This window comes from Acanthochromis polyacanthus, chromosome 3, assembly GCF_021347895.1.
Source record: "Acanthochromis polyacanthus isolate Apoly-LR-REF ecotype Palm Island chromosome 3, KAUST_Apoly_ChrSc, whole genome shotgun sequence".
NCBI lineage: Eukaryota > Metazoa > Chordata > Actinopteri > Pomacentridae > Acanthochromis > Acanthochromis polyacanthus.
Window position 1 is genome coordinate 25,514,602 of NC_067115.1, and position 23,297 is coordinate 25,537,898.

General features: G+C 39.7%; 1 protein-coding gene across 14 annotated transcripts; it reads left to right on the top strand.

The window, feature by feature from the left end:
- The first annotated feature begins 11,994 nt into the window (after window positions 1-11,994).
- Window positions 11,995-19,983, top strand: LOC110961467 (uncharacterized). 14 transcript variants are annotated; one of them, XM_051945319.1, is made up of 8 exons: window positions 12,001-12,149; window positions 13,243-13,314; window positions 13,418-14,009; window positions 14,697-14,756; window positions 16,398-17,442; window positions 18,222-18,377; window positions 18,473-18,565; window positions 19,018-19,983. In XM_051945319.1, exons 5-8 carry the CDS (start codon window positions 16,414-16,416, stop codon window positions 19,321-19,323), a joined length of 1,584 nt encoding a protein of 527 aa, XP_051801279.1. In that variant the 5' UTR covers window positions 12,001-12,149; window positions 13,243-13,314; window positions 13,418-14,009; window positions 14,697-14,756; window positions 16,398-16,413; the 3' UTR covers window positions 19,324-19,983. The 14 variants fall into 14 exon arrangements, 9 of the variants coding, with proteins under 9 accessions (XP_051801282.1, XP_051801279.1, XP_051801278.1 ...); XM_051945318.1 differs by having other exon boundaries at window positions 14,697-14,741; XM_051945313.1 differs by having other exon boundaries at window positions 13,418-16,088.
- Window positions 19,984-23,297: the final 3,314 nt, after the last annotated feature.

Sequence of the window (23,297 nt, forward strand, 5' to 3'; positions counted from 1 at the left end):
CGTTTGTGTCTGCATAAGCGCTGCTGAAGCTGATTGGCTCTTCTCCTCTGTTCACGCTCTCCCTGCATGTTGCAGAGCATGTTCCAAGGAGTGGTACCATATGAGGAATGCAATACAGCTTCTTTAGATTCCACTTCAGTGTACATTGTTCTGTGAAGTGGTGGGTCTGGCTTTGCATAAGAGTTGCCCCTGCAAAAGGCTGAAACTACGTAAAGGTATCTCTATGTACCTATTAGCCCAGTTCAGATATTGTATGTGATGAGCCCATCGATGACATGTTTCACGCACAGTTTTGGGCCATGCATTGTTTGAATGGGTTGATGTTAAATTAGGTACACACAAAAACATCTACAGAATGAATCAGAAATGCTTTTTTGATCTGCAAGGAGAAACTGCTTATGTTAGAGTTGCTCCCATTCAAAGTCTTAAATCTAAACATAAGTAGAGAATTTGAACAGAAAATATCAGTAGAAAAGTATGACCTAAAGTCAATAGTTAAATATTCCTGTTTTATTTACAAGCAGATGTCGACTTTTTGCATTTTAGCTGTTACATTTAATTAAGCTGCAGATGGAAGGAGAATATGTTTGACAGCTGACAGACTACTACAGGATGTTTGATGTAATGGAATGTCTTTGATTGCTGTTTAATTTTTTCTATTGTCTATCAAAAGCAACAAAAACCTAAATGTGGACAAACTTCAAGAAAGAAAAATGGCTTCTTAACTGCTCTTTTTCCTATCAACAGAAATTTGACGACTGTGAAGGACCAGTAACCAGTAACCAGTCAAACTGGTATGAAAGCCACAGTGTGATGTTTACTCAAAAACTTGACTTAAGCGAAACCAAAAAAGAAAAATCACAGACAGTGCTCATTTTGAACCTTAGAATAGGTCAACAGTAGAATCTATGATCCATGAATCATGCACAAAGTATCACTGGGGCTAAGTACAGCCTGAAAGAGCTTGCATCCGAGCCGCCTTCCTACTCTTACATGACAGCTGCCTCGCTGGTCATCACAGACACGCGAGATAAGCTATGTGCCATTGGGCCATTGGTGTTAGTCTTGTTTTTTAGCCTTTGTTCTTCACACCCTCGCATTTTTTCCTCCATGACGATGGCTTTGGTGAAGAAATTCTAGAACTGCCTCCGTCGCCTTCATACCAGAAAACTAAAAACCCGTGGTGTTACGCAAAAGGGATTTGTAATGCCGACCAGTCACTTGTTAAATCTGTTATTTCTCCAGTGTGAAGTCTATGTAGAAATTATGTAACTGGTGAGGTTTCAGATTATGTCATATCTCTCAAAGCTGGGACAAAAATTAACGTAGAGACAGACACATAAAATAGCGTGTCATTCAGTTTGAACAATGTGGGTCCTAATTTTGTTGTATTCAATGCTGTAAACCAAATCAATATGAACAGCCAACTGTTACATTTGATAATGATTTTAGAAAGTGAATGTCATTTTTTTTCACTGATCAGACAGATCAGTTAATTCTTATTATTATATGTAAAGCAGTTCTAGATTTATTCTTTCAGCTCCTTGGCTGTGTTAAAAAGTATTGAAGGTCAAAACATAATTCAAACTGCAGAATTATGCAGAGCTTATAAAGCCAAGAAGTGCAATGCTGTAGTGCCTTATCAGTCTGTTTTAGGATTATATTGATATAGAAAGGCCCACAGAACAGTGAAGGGGGTTTGAAGTTGCAGCTTTAAAAACAGTTTTGCTCATAAGAGTCCCATTTACAGCACTATCTGAGCTCCACAGAATATTTCAGGAATGGTGATACCATTTTCCTAAAAAATGAATGGTCGTTAGCAGGTGTTAATATGCATTGATCTGCTATCTTGTTCAGCATGAGTTACCACGGCAATGTAATCTAGCAAATGCACCACTGTTGTAGTCATGAAAAGTCAGATTTAAACCTGGAGTTATCTAGATAACCTCAAACTCTGCTTCCTTGTACAGGCCTCTGTGACGCAGCAGAAACTTTAACGTGTCAAAGTAGGAAGAGCACAAATGTATTAATGATGGCTTGATTCCACAGAAGGCAGGTGACTTACTGAGAAATGAAACTCAGTCATTGTCAGAGATTTCGCCTGCTCTTTTCCATCCTGAGGACTGTACTACAAAGAGAGATTAGTATGTTAGTGAGGTATGTACAGCATATAGTCAGAGTTTTCAGTGTCATGAAGGTGGCTCACTTTTAACTTGACTAGATCTCTGTAGTAATTGATGCAGCAGTCCCACCTTTCTACGACTTCTGGAGAGGACCGGCTTCTGCTCCCTTCTTTAGAGGTGGAAACTTTAATGCAATGAAATAACATCCAAGAAACCCAGTATTTACTGGAACTAGCCTTGTCTGAATCAGGTTACATTGAGTATTTAAATTAGCTGTAAGAAGTGTCTCCTTTTCAACCAAATTGTTTCCTGATGATTCTTTGAGTGATACAGATTCTCAGCTGAAGAACAATGTTTTACCTGAAAACCTGTTGAGCTGTGTGTTACTGAAAATCACTGAATGAAGCCGTGTTGCTACAGTATCACACACTGTATGCATCACGGCAACGTGATGCCATATATTCACTTGGTGATGCAGAAATCATCAGGTTTGGTCCATTTGCTGTCAAGTCCGTTTATACTGCTGGTACTGCAGCTGACAGAACAGAGTTTAGTGAACTGATCATTCTATTGATATTTATTACAGAGAATGTTCAACCAGTAACATTAATTTAACTTTGAATTTGGCAAACATTAAAATAATATCCTGCATTGTGGGAGAGTTTCAGACGTAAATGCAGTTTAATAAAATATCGTGTTTGAATAGGAAATTTAACGTTAAACAACTTTATTATGCAGCTGTCTGTTATACATAAGCAGCTGCAGTGATCAGTAAAATAAAAAAATTACGCACGTTCAACAGGTTTTTACCGGAATTCCTGTCTTGCATTATTTGCAGTAGCCGCGCTGTATACCATCTCATGTTTTCATATTCGTCATTGTCTTCTATTTAAGCAACCTGTTGACTGAAGCAGCTGCACATGATTGTTTTATTCTGTGTAGAAGAAAAGTTGCATGATGCGTTAAATGCCATCTTTGAAGCAGAAAGCCTTAGTTTTAACAAAGAAGGCTGATAATCACCTTCATACATGTTAACTCTGACTGAGGTTTTAGTTTTCGTCGAGTCCACTCACACAAAGAAAGCCTGACTATGTCAAGCTGCCTTCGTGATACAGCCCTCTGGTGATCCAATATTAGACCATGTTTATGCCATTCACTTATCTGCCTTTCTTTTAGGGATTATTTTGCAAGCATGATGCTAAAGATTCATCACACAAACACAGTATTACCATTAAGGAAAACCAAACAATTTAAAAATCCAATGCTTGACATGTGTACCACATAACCTCAACATCCACTGTTCAGTTCTGGCAGGAGGACCTTAGCTACTTGCATTGTCACTCACTCTCCTCATGTCTCTCATCTTTACAGTTTTAGCCAAAATGCCAAGAACATGTTAGATCATTGAGATGGCAGAGTGCAACTGATCACGAGCAAACAGACTATAAATAAACAAACTTTGCGGTGCTTTCAGAGACAGTGGGAATGCAGCCGCAACACGGATGTAATGGAAAACAATAAATGTCACGCTGGAGGGTATTTTGTAAAGCGCTGAGATCAGAGGAGTAAGCCAAGAATGTGTGAGCTGCAGTGACGTGCAATCTGCACCTTGTCCAACTATACAATTACCAGCTGTCAGTCAAACTCTGGAATGTTTTCAGCCAGATTAGGGACAAAGCTTCATGCTTATTGTGTTAGTTGTTACAGGTCTATTAGCAATATGCACTGATTTGAAAGCACGTAATCGACAAACTGATCATATCAAAGCAACACATTATTAAACCGAGACAGTCTTACAATATTGATTGTGTTTTACAGGAGTCAACACCTTTCTTTTTCTAATGTCAATGGGGAAATGCTATGACTGATCAGATAATTCAAGGCAAAAAAAAGTTGAAATGCAATAATACTGTTGTATATTAATAACTGCATTAGAACCCCATTATACTCCCTGTTAAAGTTAAAATTATCTTTGTACCAAATTAAGCTGGCCACACTAGTCCTCTTGTTTATTATTCATTCTTTGATTCACTGTTTTGAAACATGTCCTTCCTGGTTTTCAGATCACTAATCTTTAATCTTTCTAAAATATCTCATGTCATTGTGGACTTTTGATGCCTCTTCTCTGCTGGCAATCGGGACGTCTGAGCGTTATATTTTTGCGTTGCCTGTCCTAATTATTCACTTGGACTCTTGGGTTTTAAGTGCTGTTTGCTGTACACCCTAGATTATTTTCAGACACAGGGGTCAAAAGAGTTCTCATAAGAGTCTATTAAACAGATACAAAACACAAGTAAAAGTGCATAAAGACCTTTAAGGTCTTGCATGATTAAGAAAGCACATGTCGGCAAATGTCTGCCACTGACCATGTGAACTTGTTTGTATAACAGATCAGACTTCCTTTAGTGCCATCACCTGCTAGCCCAGCCGCGCTAGACAACCCACGGCAATGAATTTAATTCTCTGCCAGGGTGGGTCTAGTTACCCTCCATAAGGCTCGAGGCTGGATTCTCCTAAAACTGGCCGGACGATCACCATGAAGTGTAGAGTCAGAAGGCGGGCGTAACTAAGTGATGACAGAGGCGCGATGATTCTGACAGAAACAACCGGCGCACAATAAACAGTTATCTTTCGACTCGGTTTTGGCCACAGCCCTTAAAGATTTGAAGCTAAAATTCAACTTGAAAGATAAACAAGGGATGGCACTGAAGTGTTTCATTGAGAAGAAAGACGTATTTGGACTTATGCCAATGGGATATGGCAAATCCTTAATATACCAGTTGGCTCCGCTGGTTGGGAAGCTAATGGGACTTAGCCACAATCCGCCGGCGCTCTAGGAACTACGTCAGCCTATTCGTTGCGCTGATTGGTTGTATACCTACCCAATTGCTGCAGAGTGATTTGAAAGACAGCCTTTTAGCCCGCCTCCCTCCCTGTCGAGCGGTCCCAGACCCTTGTGCCTTCAGAACATGGGTCTAGCGCGGCTAGGCTAATCGCCTGCAGCATTCAGATGATATTTGATCTAGTCATCAGAGGCCTGTTCAAAAAAGAAAAACTGAAATATCACATGGTCATAAGTATTCAGACCCTTTGCAGCAACATTCATATTTAACTCACATGCTGTCCATTTCTTCTGATCCTCCTCGAGATGGTTCTGCTACTTTATTGGAGTCCAGCTGTGTTTAATTAAACTGATTGGACTTGATTAGGAAAGGCACACACCTGTCTATATAAGACCTTACAGCTCACAGTGCATGTCAGAGCAAATGAGAATCATGAAGTGGAAGGAACTGCCCAAGGAGCTCAAAGACAGAATTGTGGCAAGGCACAGATCTGGCCAAGGTTACAAAATAATTTCTGCAGCACTCAAGGTTCCTAAGAGCACTGTGGCCTCCATAATCCTCAAATGGAAGAAGTTTGGGACGACCACAACTCTTCCTAGACCTGGCGGTCCAGACAAACTGAGCAATGGTGAGAGAAGAGCCTTAGTGAGAGAGGTAAATGTGGCGAGCGGAGGTGGGCTTCAATGAGAAGTATTAGGGTGCTACAACTACCAACTGTAGACACCAGCCAGACAACGCCACCCCAGGACTTTCACCCAGGGAACTATAACCAACACTAACGAGAAGGCAACTCAGGTTCGTTCTACTAGTGAGGCAGGAGACGTGATTCCAATGAAGGCAACAATATAAAAATACTCTTGTTAAAAAAAACAGTTTAAAAAAAAAAAAAAACAACCATTCACACCAAGCTGCTAAATGATGATTTCTAGGGACTAATCAGAGCTGGGGGCACTACGGCAGGGGTTTGGGTTGACGGGCATCACAAAGGAGCCCAGGAACACACACACACACACACACCTTAATGAAGAACTCAAAACAAAACCAGGAGATGAGCAGCACGCCACACAGGAAGGGGGTTCCCACCACTGTAGGCCCACCGCTCCTACAAATAGTAAAAGGAAGAGATATTCATTAGCAGGATTCCGAAAAAAGCTCAATTAACAAAATAAAATTATCACAAACACTGAGGAAAGCTATTTAATAATCAAAAGAATAATTATGAAAACTGAAACATTCAATTTAAGAATTGATAAACTCCAATCTACAACTCAAACCAAATCCACTTATCACACAAAATAATCAAATGCAGTCACATGACAAACATAAGTCAGACAAAGAAAATACCTAACAAACAAATGACCACATAACTGCAGTAAATACTAAAAAGAAACAGAAAAGAACGAAAGAAATTACACCCTGCCGTCACACATGCACACAAACATTTAAAATAAGCAGCAGGTAGAACAGTTATCAGCAGCCACAGAGACAAGCTGAGGCAGCTCAACACAAATAACTGCTTGAAAAAGGACAAAGCCGACCAACGACGTCAGCAAAGCAGACCCACGTCGGCCAAATAAACCTACTCAGGCAAATAACCCCACCCCGTAAGGCAAAGCAAATCCGGTAAGGCAAAGCAAATCCGGTAAGGCAAAGCAACAGTCTTTGATAAATGCACCTTCAGTAAACAGTTTGCCATGTTTAGCTATGCTGCTTTGGTGATACTTTCCTTTGACTCACAGGCCCGTGTGAAGAATCGCTGCTGTGATGCCAGAGCAGCTTGGAGTTGCTTCACTTTTTCAGCGCGGTCACTCCCTGTTAGCTTGTCGTATGTGTTAGCATGTTTAGTTTGGTAGTGTCTCTTTATGTTAAAATCTTTAAACAAGGCAACAGTCTCTTGACAAATAAGACAAATGCAATTGCCTCAATCTTCAGTGAAGAAGTACTGTAATTCCCATCTTTCCTGAAAGCGGCCACCCTCACTATCAACTTTCCTCCTTTTCTTTGCAGTCACCATTGCAGCAATGAGCAGAGAAGGGTTCGCCAAGGATGCAGAGCCAGATAGCATTAAAGTGGTGCTGCCACCATGTAGTGAAAGGAGCAATAACATTTTAAAGTTTTGTGATTTATTTATTCTGTTAGACAGTGCTAGCGGGCCACAAATAATACATTATAAGACTGAAGTTGCGGGCCATATGAAATCCTCCCACGGGCCGTGATTGGCCCCCGGGCCGGACTTTGGACATGCCTGCAGTAAGGCAAAGCAAACCCAGTAAGGCAAAGCAGCAGCGTTTCCGGCGTCGGATCCAGCGTAGCCAGCACAGCTCCAGACAAACGGCGGCCACGCTGGTCAGTGCATCGGTCCAACAGGAGAGAACAGGGAATGACCTGCAGCCAAAATAACAGCCTAAAATGACAAGCTGTTATATGCATGCAACATAACCACAGCACACGATAGCAAGCAAAAAACCTACCGGTAACGGGCCACGAGCGGCTCACAGGTCAGACTGGAGACACACACAAAATGCAGCCTGCATGCGGCTCACTTCTGCCGCACCACGGTAACTCTATGAGGATAATAAATGGCTACTATAATCACAACACACGAAAACAGCCTTAAACAAAGAACAAACAATGCAGCAACTGCTACCATACCTGTCGGCAAAACGTAAACAGGAAGTGAGGCGAGCGGGGGCGTGCCCCTGACATCAAAGCAAGAGAATGGTGAGTAACCATTGCCCAGGTTTATAGTGCATCCTCTAACATGATTGGTTAATGCCAGTCACAGGGGCAAAACACCAGCCAACCCAAAGCCAGGATGCAGCACTCATTCATCCTGCTACATAAAGAAGAACCCAAAGATCACTGTGGCTGAGCTTCAGAGATGCAGTCGGGAGATGGGAGAAAGTTCCACAAAGTCAACTATCACTGCAGCCCTCCACCATCTTTATGGCAGAGTGGCCCGAGGGAAGCCTCTCCTCAGTGCAAGACACATGAAAGCCCGCATAGAGTTTGCCAAAAAACACATGAAGGACTCCCAGAGTATGAGAAATAAGATTCTCTGGCCTGATGAGACCAAGATTGAACTTTTTGGTGTTAATTCTAAGCGGTATGTGTGGAGAAAACCAGGCACTGCTCATCACCTACCCAATACAATCCCTACAGTGAAACATGGTGGTGGGAGCATCACGTTGTGAGGGTGTTTTTCAGCTGCAGGGACAGGACGACTGGTTGCAGTTGAAGGAAGGATGAATGCGGCCAAGTACAGAGATATCCTGGAGGAAAACCACTTCCAGAGTGCTCAGGACCTCAGACTGGGCCGAAGGTTCACCTTTCAACAGGACAATGACCCTAAGCACACAGCTAAAATAACAAAGGAGCGCACCTCCCTCCGCCTGGCTGGGTGGGGCCCCGTTGATCGCTCCTCTTAATTCACTTCACTAGCTTCGCACAATACACCTTGTAAATATACACATAGGACACACAACACATCCCTTGGGGGGGTGGAAAGGTCCTATTCCTACTCCACAATTCCCCTCCAATTTTAATGCACCACACTACCTGGGGAGTGGGTTGTTATGGGGTGGGACGTCATTAGACGGGATAGGCCCCAGTGCAGTGTTGTACTGTGGTCCCCAATCTATGCCCCCACCCTGACACTTCTTCCCCCAATTTTAACGCACCACTCAGTAACAGGGTAAATCAGGGTAACAGGGTGGTGTGGCTGGATGGGGTGGGGTGGGGTGGCTGGGCGAGGGGTTGGGGGGTGACCTGGTGGGGCGGTGGGGGGGGCAGGGGTTTGGGGGCTGGGGGCGGGCGGGGTCGGGTTGTGGGGGAGGATGGGGGGGGGGGGTGGTCGTGGGGGAAGTGGGGCTGTGGGCCGGTGGAGCACCGTGGGGGTCTGCTATGGCCCGTTCTGCTGCGCGGGCCTTGGGGCTCTGGCTGTGTCGGCGGGGGTCACTCCGGACTCCCGGGCTGGGTCTCCGCTTGGTGGCTCCTGCGGGGGGGCTGTGTGGACCTCCTTGGGCCGGAGGAGACAGTTCCCTCCTTTTGGTGGTGGTTTTCACGCATGCCAGACCCACCACACCGGCACTTACCAAAACTCAATAGAGTTTGTTCCTCCGGTCGCTGAGTCAGTGGAGGTTGCTGGGTTAGTGTCTGTGGATCTCACTCTGCTTTATCTATCCTTCTTGTGGTCTCCTGACATCTTCATGATTGATCCAGTTGGGATTTTGTCGTATTTGGTGTTTGTGAAGAATTTTGGATTTGTAACTGGTTTTAAGGTGTGAATTAAAGAGCACAAACAAATAAAATGCACCTTTTCTCTTAGAACACTGTCTATGCCTCACCTTTCTGTCTGTCCTGTGTTTGTTTTATGTTTCACTTGGGTGTGCACAGCCCTCAATGGCATAATGTAGGAAACAGCTTGAAATAAACATGATAGGTTAATTTGCCATGAGGACAGGTGATGGTCACAGTCACAAAGAAGAAAAAAAGTTGCACATGAAGCTTAAGCAATGACACCATGGTTGGTTGGTGTCATTTTTGAGCGGACTTCCAGACAAAAAAAAAAAAAATCAGCTGTGGACTTATCGGAACTTATCCATCCGAAGTGATACAAGGAACCATTGATTAATTGTGGGGGTGTTACCGAGTCCCATAATTCCATATGCATTCTTTTCTAATTTTGATGTCTTCAATATCAATCTACAGTGTGTAAAATAATAAAATAAAAACCACTGAATGATAAAGTGTGTCCAAACTTTTGAGTGGTCGTGTTGGTTTACTATTTCTAGATAACTGACCTCTCATACCTCTCCCACAGACACTTTTCTAAACAGAAGTTCTCCTACACTCGACTTTTTGATGTCTTTGGCTCTTCTCCATGTCACAAACCCTTATATCTTCTATTTCTCTCTTGTACTGTTTTTTTTTCTCCAAATTCTTACATTGTAGGTGGGGCGGGCAAAGTCAGCATGACTCATAGAGCCAGTTTAATGGAAAATAGACCAGGTTGAAATAAACCACAATTCTCCTTTTTACAGTCATTTAGTTTCCTATTCTGCTACTTCTGTATCATTGACAGCGGTAGTCTGTAAATAATACAGTCTATATTGTTAGGTCTACACGCTATACACGAATGATCAAATTCTTTTGTTTGCATTTAAAATATATACAAATTGAAAATATATTACATGTATTCATATTTAAAATAGTAGTTTAAATATTATTATTCTAGATTAAATGTCCTAAATGAAAAATGGGAATCATAATTTCTGTAAATAGCAAAAAGAATTCAATAAAACACTGATAAAACTCAATATATAGCAAACAATTCAATAAACAGCAAGTAGAATTCAATAAAACACAAACATAATTTGATAAACAGTAAATAATTCAATAAACAGCAAATAAAATTAAATAAAAAGTGAATAAAATTTAATAAACTGCCAAATTAATTCAATAAAAAGGAAACAGAACCAATAGCTGGAGACTTTATGGCTTTATTTCTGACATTATATCAATTATATTGTATTAAAACTGCTTTTAATGCATTTTGGATTTGATTTGCTTATCACATATTCTACACAGGAAGTGACACATGTCATGTTCTGATAATTTATCAGTTTGTCCTGTCTACCCAGTCTATGCAGTACGTGCATGAGCTTATCACAGACAAAAATAGATAAAGAGTTATTTGCCATTGGCTGTCAAAGGTTTTACAGTGCAATGTTGTCAAACCAGCTCTTTGTCAGTGTAACAACCCCATCTGAGCAGGAACACCACACCCAACATGCTGGAAAGTCCCACAAGTCAAAAGTCTCCATTTAAATGTGGCAATTCCAGAAAAATGTCACCAACATCGTCTTCCAAACGACGGAGACTGTAGACTGCAATCAAATCCAGTGCTGATATTCTTATCCAAGAGTACTCAATGAATCTTTAAATTACATATGTTGTACAATCACATGTCATTTTCTGCACTGACACAAAAATATGGTCCATAGTACTCCTGTAGGAAAAAGAAGAAAATAAATTTCAACTTGAGAAAAGTAACAAGGATTGTGACTGGCAGGTGCAACAGACAAATTACAAAAATCCTAATTTACAAAATAGTTCTCAAACCAAGATCAAACAAAGCAAAAAGAAGGAAATATTTTACTACAATGCAACAACAAAGAGAATATCTGTACCAAGATCAAACTTGGTGTTTTTCTCTTTAAATAATTAATATTTTTGCACAAATAAAGTATAGATTTTTATTCCACATGTTAATTTACTGTCACATTTAATTTCCCTTCATGCTCACTGATAATACTTTTTGTTAATTGCTACCTCTTTATTGAGATAAACACACGAATTGTGAAATGTTCTTGTCGATAGATACATCAATATCCATAGAAAGACAGCTGTACTGTGTTTTTATTGTTTTAGTTTGCACAGGTTTGTCAGAGATGGGGTTTAGTTATCATCTGCCACCGATCTAGTTTTGATTTGACCATTATTTCAATCGCCTCCTTCATGTGATCATAGAAACTTGAAGTTCATTTTGGAAAAATGGAAGAAGGGAACCAAGTCTGGCCATGGCGGTTGGAGGAGCCACAGTTGTTTCTCATACATTGCAAGCGGGCACACTGGCTGAAGCGCCCACTTGCCATCTGCACCACAATTGAAGTTCTCTGAGCTAATGTTTCCCCTCTGACTCCTTAGGAAAATACAGCAAAACTTGACTTCTACAGTCTGACAGAGGAGGACGAACACACAACCTTATGAATTTCTTCGACGCTGGAGACTGCAGGCTCCTCTGTTGCATAGTCTTCTGTTTGGTCTCTGGGTTACAGCCGCAGACCCGATTCTCATCACCAGTGATGATTCTTTGCATGAAGGTTGGGTAATCCTGCACTGAAAAAATGGCCTCATGGGGGTTGTTGATTTTTTATAAATGTAGCTTAAACGTTCCACATCACTTTTCTATGTTTGAGGACTAAACATGATTCGGACATTTGAATTCTACACATTTTTTGAGGATGTTCACTGTTAAGGAAAATGTCATGTCATTGCGACATACAACAGTCATGCTTTCTGTCAGAAACCACGCCCCCTGACTTCACTTCTGGAGCCAAGTTCTCGGCCATTTTGCGTTCATTCCGCGGTGCAGGTCCAGGCCCCATGCTGTTTTGAAAAGGTAAGTGTCTGTCAAATTTTATAAACGTTTATGGGAATTGCACATTTAATCCGACGTCTTGTTTCTACATTGGTATTTTGTCCTTTTGGTTGCTTCTGTGTGATTTTAATTGTATATTTTTTGTCAGTTTGGCTTCACTAGCCAACTGGAATTGCTAGCTGTGGCGTACAACGGGCTAATTGTTAGGAACCTACCCTCCGCTACTTTTATGTTGGGCAGTGAGTCAAAGTTGTGAAATATATTTTCCGTGTTTGTTTTCATTTCATATGCAAATGACGACCTTATCCGTCGCAAATTTTGTCCTTTTCCGCACATTTGAACGCTGTACTTCGCTCGTGTGTTTTTTTCTCCGCTATCTTTTGTCAGGTAATAGACGTAGCCAGCTTAAGCCCGCGACACACGACAACGTCCCGCACCGTTGTCATATGACCTGTTCAAATGGTTGGAAATGTAATTCACGGTGTTAGCCAGGGTCACAACACGGAGTGAATTACCGCGGAGACGCACTTTATCGAGTTGGTTGCGTTATGAGTGTCTGAGTTGTGCTGAACCAGAAGTTGTTAACAACAGTGTGATTGACATTAACAGAGTTAAATATTTTAGCTGGCCTTGGAATAATTGGAATGGATCCGTTCAGATTATAAACGTGTCCGTCGTCTTTGGAGTACAGGTTGTGATAGCGATAGTGAGAGAGGCAGATTGGAGTATAGGTCTCGCTTTTTATTATTTATTTACTTTTTAATGAATATTTATTTAATTAATCTATGTATTGAAACTCTGAATTTCTTGCAGGAAGTGGATAAAGAACATTTAACACAGCAGGTCTTTCTTTACCTTTTTAATCAACAAAGTAATTGGCTGTTTCACGTCTTGTAGTACTAGTTTTTATATACCATTGAATGTTAGTTAAGCCAGGCATTCAGGAAATATAAAACATAAACAAAAGACTTTAGATATTGTCAAATGAGATGCACAGACACATTAAGCAGGTATAATTCTAGTGTATATACAGACAGGAGTTTGCTGGATCTATATTTGATGAATTTAAAGTTTTATGCGCTGAAATCTAATGTGGTTTTCTGATGTCTTACAGGTTCCAATTATCAGCAGGACAGCTAAATTAAATACAATTCAAGATTCTCCATCCAAAGGCTCTGTAGTTGTGGTGAGTATGTCTGCTGTAATTATAAATTGTTAACTTCAGGTGATTACATTTGTTTTTTATTGTCTATGCTGATTTTTTTTCTCTCTTGTTTGTCGTTCACCAGTGTATGTGGCAGTGTAAACTGTGCTTAGTGGCAGTTGCAGGAAGATTGGCATTATTGAACCACTACAAATTGAAGCATCCACACCTTGGGCGTACCAGCCGTTATCCATGTACGTTTTTAGAGTGCCCTTGCACATTTAAAACATGGAATGCATTACATATTCATCACTCTCGGGATCATTCCACAAATTATAAAGCAGTAAAGGCACTATCTGTATTTAAGTGTCACATTTGCTCGTGTAAGAATTTGGGGAATGAAAGAGAGTACTTTGCTCACATAAATGCTCATTTAAAGAAGAATGAAAAAGTGACTTGCATGTTTGATGGTTGTGATTTTCATACAAGTGTTTATGGAACCTTTAGGTCACACAAAAGTCGTAGACACGCATCTCATTCTTTGACTGATTTTAAACCCGGTATTGTGACAACAAATGCACCTCTGCCTTTTGAACTTTTACCCACTGATGGCCAGGAAGATGAGTGTGTGGAGAGCGACACTGTAGAGTCAGCTAATCCCGAGGTCCTCTCAAGTGCAATTGAGAAGCAACTTGCAGCAGCCTTACTCAAGTTGGAGTATCTTGTTCATGTGCCAGGTACGGCTGTAGATGATTTTTTATATGAGCTTAATTATTTAAGTTCAGCATCTGTGCCACTTTCAAAAGCTATAGTTGCTGATATCTTAAAGCGACTTAACTTTCAGGTTGAGGACTCGGTAGTTGCTAATATCATTTCTGCAGTGTATACAACCAATCCAATATCAAAGGCTATTGAAAAGGGAGGGCCACTTTCCAGTTCATATCAGCGTAAAAAATACTACAGGGATTGCTTCAGTGTTGTGGAACCTGTGACTTTTATCCTTGATGGTAAAAAGCGCAGAACCTTTCAATATGTCCCAATTTTAAAGTCACTGCAGCAGGTCTTAAGTAGAAAAGGTATTCTTGACAAACTCATAGAAAATCATAAAGGAACAACAAGCCTTGAAAGAGACCCATCTTATGAATACAGGTCATTTAAAGACGGTAATCATTTTCAACAAAACAAGTTTTTGAATAATGATGAGTTAAGAATATCAGTATGTCTGTATGTTGATGATTTTGAAACTTGTAATCCCCTAGGCACCTCTAGAAAAAAGCACAAGCTTTGTGCTGTTTATTGGTTGCTCTCGAACCTACCTCCAGGCTGTCATTCCTCTTTATCCTCCATTTATCTTGCTGTGCTTTGTAAGAGTGATGATGTCAAAAACTACAGTTTTGATAATGTTTTGGAACCTCTCTTAACAGACCTAAAAACCTTGGAGGACCATGGTGTGTATGTTCCGCTGTTAGGTACGTCTTTAAAAGGTACAGTGCATAGTGTTGTTGCTGATAATTTAGGAGCACACAGTATTGCTGGCTTCATTGAGAGTTTTTCTGGAGATTACTTCTGTCGTTTTTGCACAGCGAGAAGTTGTGAAATCAGTTCTCATTGTGTTGCATCTGGTGTTTTTAATTTGAGGACAAAAGAAGAACATGCAGAACATGTGCAAATAGCTGTTGAGAACGTCACACATCACTTGGCTGTAAAACGAGAGTGTGCTCTCACCAAGAACCTGTCACACTTTAATGTTGTGACTGGATATCCCCCTGATATTGCTCATGACATATTTGAGGGAATTGTGCCATTTGAATTGGCGTACTGCCTGAATTTTTTGATAGCAAAGAAATTTTTTACATTAGATGAGCTAAACAAAGCTATATTGTCATTCCCATACAAATGGTCTGACAAGACCAACAAGCCTCATGCTGTCCCTAAGAGTTTGTCCAGTCGGAAGTCCATTGGAGGCAACGCCCATGAAAATTGGAGCTTGCTTAGGTTCCTCCCATTTTTAATTGGGTCTTGTGTTCCACAAAATGAGCCAGCATGGGTTGTGTTGCTGGATTTGAAAGACATTACTGAACTGGTTGTGGCCCCGGTGCATACTGATGAGTCCATCTCATACCTTGAAAGTAAGATAGTTGAACACAGACAGAGGTTCCAAGAGCTGTTTCCTACTGTGAGACTTCTGCCAAAGCACCACTTCCTTGAGCACTATCCTCGGTTGATTCGTTGTTTTGGCCCTTTATTGTCTGTCTGGACAATGCGCTTTGAAGCCAAACATAAATATTTTAAGCAGATAGTGAAACATACTAGTTGCTTCAAAAACTTACCTTTGACTTTGGCATCAAAGCATCAGTTTATGATTGCTTTCCACATCAGTTCACCATCTTATGGTAAACCTTGCCTTGATGTACCATGTGTGTCCACAGTTCCAGTTGATTTATTGAAAGATGAGGTGGCTCGGGCTATTCATTTAAAATATCCCAACACTGATGAAGTAAATCTTGCAAAAAATGCAACATATTGGGGTATTGCCTACAGCAAGGGCATGATAGTAGCACATGGATCGGCATGTGGATTACCAGAGTTTGCTGAAATTATCCAGATGTGCATCATCGATGGGAACTTGTTTGTTATAGTGAGAGTGCTGTGTGCTTGGTATATTGAACACTACAGAGCCTTTGAGCTAAGGTTGTCTCCTGCAAGAGAAGTCAAGCTATTAGCACTAAGTGAACTGACTGATGCCTATCCATTAGCTGCCTACATGGTTGGATCCAGCCGAATGGTAACTTTAAAAAGGCACATCCACATTAAAGGTTGGTTACTAAATGTCCTAGCTTTGTTTATTCATAACGCATTTTGCGTGTTTTGGCTGTACATCCTAAAAAGTTCTCAGTTTTTTCCCCCACTGCATTCTTTCATAATTTTTATTAATTTTTATGTGTTTACTTTTGATGATCTAATGCACAGTGACTTTCCATCTTTCACTCTATAAATTCTTGTGGCATGTTAGTCTGTCCTATTTCTCTCTTGGGCCTCTTAAAGTTGCTGAGTGGTTAGTTTTACTGTCTAAATGCATTTTTAACTACTCGAAAAAAAGTAACTTTTATTCATCCTCTTGACAGATTGAAACCTGTGGTCATGGCGGCTCTTTTGAAAGTCATCCTTGGAGACAACAACAGTCAACGCTTGACTTTCCCAGATGGACTTCCAACATCTGTCAGTGAACTTGTTGATATTGTGCAGAGACAGTGTGCTATTCAGACAAACTTCAGGCTTCAGTTCATGGATCCCCTATTTAACAATGAGTTCATGAACCTCACTTCAATGGATGAAGTGACAGATCGTGGAACAATCAGAGTAATCTATATGACAGGCATCTTAACCCCGCAGCGCGTAGAGGTCCAGATTTCTTCAGGAAGTGCTTGTAACTATAGTTTTCTGGAAGAAAGCTCATCAGTGTCTAGTGGTGGTGTAGATACTGACATTCTGTCTTCACCGGAATCAGACGCATCCACCTCTTCAACCTCCAGGACATTTTGGCCTAGCACTTTCAGTGTTCCACAGTTTGGCTTTGATGCAGAGTTAAAACTTGAAAGAGGCAATGCAGCATTCAAAGAGAATGGCGTAGTGCTTATCCCAGATCTTAAACTCAAGTCAAACATTTTAGAGGGTCTGATTCAAGAAATTGTCAAATACAAAGTTTATGTCACAGACAGAGAGTTTGACATGGTTGGTGAGGCACTCCTCTCCAAACACCCTTGTCTAACAGAGAGGGGCTCAGTGACAGGATATGCTGGTTGGAAGGCAAGCTTAAAGAATAAACTTGCGATTTACCGTACCCATTTGAGAAAACTGGGATGTCCTGAGGTTTTGGTGAACTCTGTTAAGCACAAGCCTGAGGGTAAATCAAGTGCTGCCTCTGCCATCAAAAGACCAAGACGTTCTGAAGTGAACTACTGCCCCCCTTATCCCACTGGAGAATCAGATCAGAGTCTGGAGGGTCTGAGAGTGGAACTCCTATCAGATGTGAAGAAGCGGAACAACAGGGAGGCAGTGAGAAGGAAAATGGACCAGACCTTCGCACACAGGAGGTATGAAGTGGTTCGAGACAAACCAATGGTTGAAGATTTCAAGAACAGATGGCCAGCCCTCTTCGATGTAACTGAGGTACGTCACACCTTAATTTACACAGCCAGTCAGCAAAATTGTCCACTTTGGCCCATTGCTAGATGTAAAAAAAATGATTAGTCTTTGGTTTTGACTAGTATGCGCTAAACATAACACTTCAAAGAAAAGACTGATCCTAGAAATCAGTTTGATTTAAATGTATTTTTTCTTTAAAAAAAAGAAACCTTTAAGCCAGCTGCAAAAATTATGTTCCTGACTTTTAAATACAATATGATGAAATTTAAAGATTTTGGTTAGATTTTTTTTTTAAACAAAATGGTTCTCATTCAGATTCATCCTATAGTTATGTGGGTAAGTCTGCTTCAAGTTTAGGTTGACACAGGATTAACTTCATCCACATTTGTTTTTATAATGGAGCAGCAAACATGCTGCATGACTCTTGTATTAAAGGCATGCCCCCTTTGATACCCTGTTAATGCTCTAACTTTGACTTTTCAAACATGCACGGCACCACATGCCAGTGAAAATAAGGTCAGTTTGCATTCAAAACTGTCTCATAACAATAAATGAAGTTAATTTGTAACATATTCACTTTTACTTGTGGGTGAACTGAGGAATTATTTTGTTGTTCAAAGCTCATGAATTTCTCTGCACACCTTTGTTCTGATTATTTGTTGAACACATAAAGTGTGCACAGATACAGCTGTGCACTATTAAGTTGGGCCACTGAAGGATACTTGCAAAACAATATTTCAATGGTAATATGACATGCTTTTCTTTAATATGTCTCTCTTTTACTGTTCTTATTTTTAAAACAGATAAATTTAGAGTTCAAACGCATCACCACCATACCGCTACAGTCAAGGTTTTTATCTCGGATAGACGTGCTGTCCGGCAAACTCCTCAGACTGTTTGAGCGAAGAGGTGGACAGATGGGGAGAGTGCTCAAAGATATTGTGGCACCCATGGCTCAGGTAAGAAACAAATACAGCCATTATGCATTATCAATTTTAATTCAGTGTGTGATACTTTTGAAACATAACTTGGTGATCTTGTTGCCTTTGGCCAGGATGACGATGTTGACCTCGGTCGAGGTTGTATCATCAAAGGACTGTGTGTGTACCTCAATGAGGAACCAGGAAACTTAGTCAAAGAATATGTGGTGAGTATTTAAGTGTTATAATGGTTTGTTTGTTTTATGAGGTCACAGGTTCAGAAATATATTTATGTAAATTGTAGTCACTTGAGAATGTGTTCATCCTCTCATGGATTTTTCACCTGGTTGTCCAACAGATTTTTTTTTTATTCATTTGTGCTTTCCTCCTCATCAGCAGCACCTGTCAGCTCACCTTCACTTTCTTTAAATAGTCAATCAATTAAATACCAAACCAAAAAAGGCCACCTGCTGGTCTGATGGGCACAAAACAAACAAAAACCAAAACAAATTAATTGCTCATAGAATTACTAGTGTAGATTGATGAGGCAAAATTATATAGCTGATGTTAGCATAAGGCTATAACATGACAGGGTGAAAAATCCTACAAGGGATGTACACTTCTTGAGGATTGTCCAGGGCTATGTTGAACCTGATTTTTGACAATATGTGTTTCTAAGGGCGCAGACGAAACCAATGAAAGATCCATCGAGGAGACCACTGTTGGCATTTACGTCCTGAAAGCAGACTGCAACTCAAACCCAGATGACATCGGCATAGTGATTGAAGGACAGGTGGTCTTGCAGGAACTGGACAACTTTCCGTTAGCTGTTGCCATGTTGTTTGGCTTGATTTACACACTGAACCTCGACTACCCTCGTGACCTCAAATATACATTTGAGGTGCTCCAAAAAATCATCATGGAGCTGGAGGGCACCACTCTTTCCAAAAAAGCGCAAGTGCTCAAGAACAGACTCTGTGAATGAGTATTTTATCTGTCAATGCAGATTTTCTAAGTGTTTACAGAGAAAAGGTTAGGTGTTCCTCAGTTTTTGAAATTTTACAGTTACTATATATTTTTGATATGAAAATAGTATATTTTTTCATTCTTGCAGCTAAAGAGTCTTTTTTTTTTTTTTACTACTGGAGCTTGTTCGTAATGTTTTGTGTAAAGCCGAAGGACACCATGCTCTGCAAGATGGCTCAAGAATTTAAGAACCGTACTGTTGGTGATTTCAAAGTGTTCAGAAGAAACTTTATACACTGGTTTTCCTCAGTGTTGGATATGCTTTAAATATGTCGTGCTGTGATATGTGTTTGCACAGTACTGTATATTTTTGATGTTCAGTGCCTAAAAATGTGTCTGCACAGTACTCCATTTTTTGATGTGCAATTTTTAGTGCTTCAAGACTTGTTTGCACGGTATTGCATATTTGTGATTCACATTTTTATTGTTTATTTTTATGTAAAGACCTGTTTTCAAAGTATTGCAATTTTTGGATGTGCAGTTTTTTTGAAGGTTCATGAAAAATGTTCTAAACTACAGCTGCTTTGTAATGCTTTAGTGTTGAACATCAGCATGTCAAAGCATTTTTGACAGTTTTGAATTCTGTAATTCATCTTTGAATTAAAAGTGGCTCAAGATATTTTGTTTTATTCACTTTATCCTCTGAAAGGTGCTGTGTTTAGGTGGCACAAGAAAGATGTGGTTTTGATTGCAGTCTTTAAAAACTAGTATGTAATTGTGGGGGGAAAAGGTAACTTAAAGTAACATAACATAATTATTTTAGTTAATCATTTTGAAATTTAATCAAATCAAAATGATTAAATTTTTGTTGTTTTATATGATAGATCTCTGTTCAATTAACATAAGAAAAGTAAAATATCTAACCAAAATATATTATGTTAAAAGAGCATGAGAAAGTCATGTGAGTGTACCATATGGAGATCATGAAACATGCACATAATTTTTTATATTGCCAAAACATAACTATATTTAGTGCAACCACTTTCAATGATTTTATTATGTTAGTTCAACAGATTTTTTTTTCAGTGTGGAGATCCTCAGCACAGTGCTGCCTCATGAGGAAATCCCAAGTGCTCACCCGCAAGTGGTTCCACAAATGTGTGTTTTAACTTTGTGTTCTTTTGTGCATAAAGGCTGTGGCTAAATTCCTAAAATTTAACAGGAATGTCGATTTTTAGAATGAGCATGAAACTTTGCAGGGTTCAAATTACTGCACTCATTAATATAGTCTGGTATTGAACAGTAACTGGTGGTGTTTGGCTGGCCAGTGCTTGATGTGTGCTGAGAGTGGTGGAGCTGATCGAACTGCTTTCTCCTCCTTGCAGACTGCATAAAAAAAAAAAGATGGAAATAGAAAAAACAGAATGAATAAACCATCTTGTAAATCCAGGGTCTTATTGACATGTCTCCTTGGCCACCAAGCTAGCAACCTGTGTGTCTAGATTGAATTCCACAGGTCTTTCAGAGCAAAATAAATTCTTTGCTGCTATAGGTTCTCACTGCCTTGTGTCGATAGCTTGTCAAACAAGTAATGTTAAACAAAGAGTGTTTTCACATGCATGTCTAAATACAGACATTATGTCAGATATATCTGTTTAGAAAATTAAAAGGTCAAGATACTGATTTAAGAAACTGCCTATTATCATTTGGACAAAGGTTACTTATTCTACTATTAAGGACAATACAATTAACGATGTCTTTTGTCCAATAAATCAATGTGCGCTAGAAGGGCACATAAACTATTTAATGTTTTGGACATACAGGATGCAGAGATACCTCAGTCATCCAGTTAGACGTTGCAACTAAATCTCATTCGCTGGACTACAGGATTTGTAAATTCCAGTGTGGCGACATCACACTTCCTGCTGGATGAAGAAAGTCAAGAAGGGTCACTGTTCGCATAATCAGAATGAGCAGAATGTTGTCCTCTTGTCGTTTTTACGTCATAGCAGGACTGACAATGTGTGGAAACCAAACTGGCATGCATACTACAAAAACTTTGTGGATTAAATTAGACATGTTAACAGTGTCTTGTTTTGTGATGAATTAGATACTATGAAACCCCGCCTGTGTGTGTCTGTGTCAAGTAAATAGCAATCCCATGCAGACACTCTGAAGTTAGAATTGTTTTGATCATTTACTTTTGGAAAAAAAATGTATGATTTTTCATACAAACAATATGAAACTATGAAAGAAAAGCATGTGTCAGAAAGTGGCATTAAATGTCATATCACCAAAAGAAGCAGCAGATAACCTGCTACATCTGCAAATACTTCAGTTTGCGAGAGCAATAATTTTCATTTTGTGCACATGACTAATGGAAGTAGTAGGATATCATATGTAGGGTAATAATAATGAAAAAATTCAAAATTTACAATGCTTTACGGAGAACAGTAAATGCAATATTCTTGCAGATTGAACTTCTGCCTCTGGAGCTGTTCATTTATGCCTAATGTTGCAGATAGGTTTGCCAAAGGTTATCGTTTTCACATAATGTTGATGAAGAAATTAATCAACTCTCAAGCGCTGATCCTTCCGAGCATTAATGTCATCAGTCACACTGACATTTAAATCTCTCAAGTCTATGTCATCCACCCCTTCCACCTCCTCCTCCTCCCCACGCACACTCACTTTATTCTTCTGACAATGGATATTATGTACAACAAAACAGGTCTTGCAAGTTAAGTCAAACTTTGAAAAAGGCAGGAATTTCTTGTCTCTCGCTCAAAAACCTTGAAGCCACTGACAGGTCTTCACTTCCATTTCTTTGGACTCAAGAGGGTGAAGTGTGCCGGTGCCTTCACAGTGCCAACTTCCACCATTCACTCAAAGGCTGCTGTGAACATAAGAATATTCCTGGACAGGTGAACTACTCTTGGGTAAGGAAGTATTTTTTTTTAATATTGACATTGCTGCATACAAAATAAATAAATATTAACTATGAGAAAGTGTGTGGCACAGGCAAAGCTTTATTTGCATCTGCCAATTTACTTGTAAATGTTTGAAGAGGCTGTCAAGAAACCACAAATTTGGCTCCTTTTCAAATTTTTAATCATGCATGTACAAATATTTAAGCTGAATGATGGTTTCCTGCACAACTTTTCTCCACATCAAATTCGGATTAAATCAATCGAATTCTAATTGCAATTTCTGCAATGTCTGCTTTTCACTTTTCAGGTATTTTTTTTTCTAATATACCATTGATTCCCATCATACCATTACATCACATTGTTAAGTTACAGTTGTGAAATGCATGCAGGACAAAGCGTTAATAAAAGGATGCATATTATTGCAGATGCTGTAAAAGGTAAACCAAACAGTATTTACTTAATTTCTACAACTGATGTCTGCTTTGTAGTTGCGCTGATAGCTTGCACTGCTCGACTCGTTAGGGTGTGGCTCCCCTCTGTCAGCTTGGAAGTGTGCTGTTAGCTGGATGTGATGTCTATAATGAAAAAAAAGTGAATTTTCTGCGGCAGCTAAGAATTTCAAAGACAGTAAGCCATGTACAGATAATTGTTGTATTTGAAAAGTTGTTTGTTTATATTTATTACATGAAAATATAAAATGCCCTCACTTTCGGAAAAAAAAAATGTGCGGAGTAGATGCATAAAATTGATTCCATTTCATCAGAGACAGTCGTGAATCTCCAAAAACATTTATGCCCTAATGGCTTTGACAGAATACTGAATCAGGAGGTTTTGATAATTTAAAGATTTTTATTAAAAACACTGTGCCATGATCAGATAATAATAATAATAATAATAATAATAATGATATGTTGGTGTCTTAAAGTACCAAATCAAAGTTTTGATCACACACCAAGTGAGAAACCTTGAGTTGTTTTGATGATGGTTCTTCACTGAGTGGGACTTCTCTCTCAAAATTGTGTAATTTCTGTAGAATTTCGTAATTAATTTTTTAGATTAAAGG

Excerpts from the sequence above, each read along its gene's own strand:
- LOC110961467 (XM_051945313.1), top strand. The coding sequence starts at position 16,414 with ATGGCGGCTCTTTTGAAAGTCATCCTTGGAGACAACAACAGTCAACGC. Across the intron at positions 17,443-18,221 it reads CCCTCTTCGATGTAACTGAG|ATAAATTTAGAGTTCAAACG; the intron begins GTACGTCACACC and ends TTTTTAAAACAG. Across the intron at positions 18,566-19,017 it reads ACTTAGTCAAAGAATATGTG|GGCGCAGACGAAACCAATGA; the intron begins GTGAGTATTTAA and ends TGTGTTTCTAAG.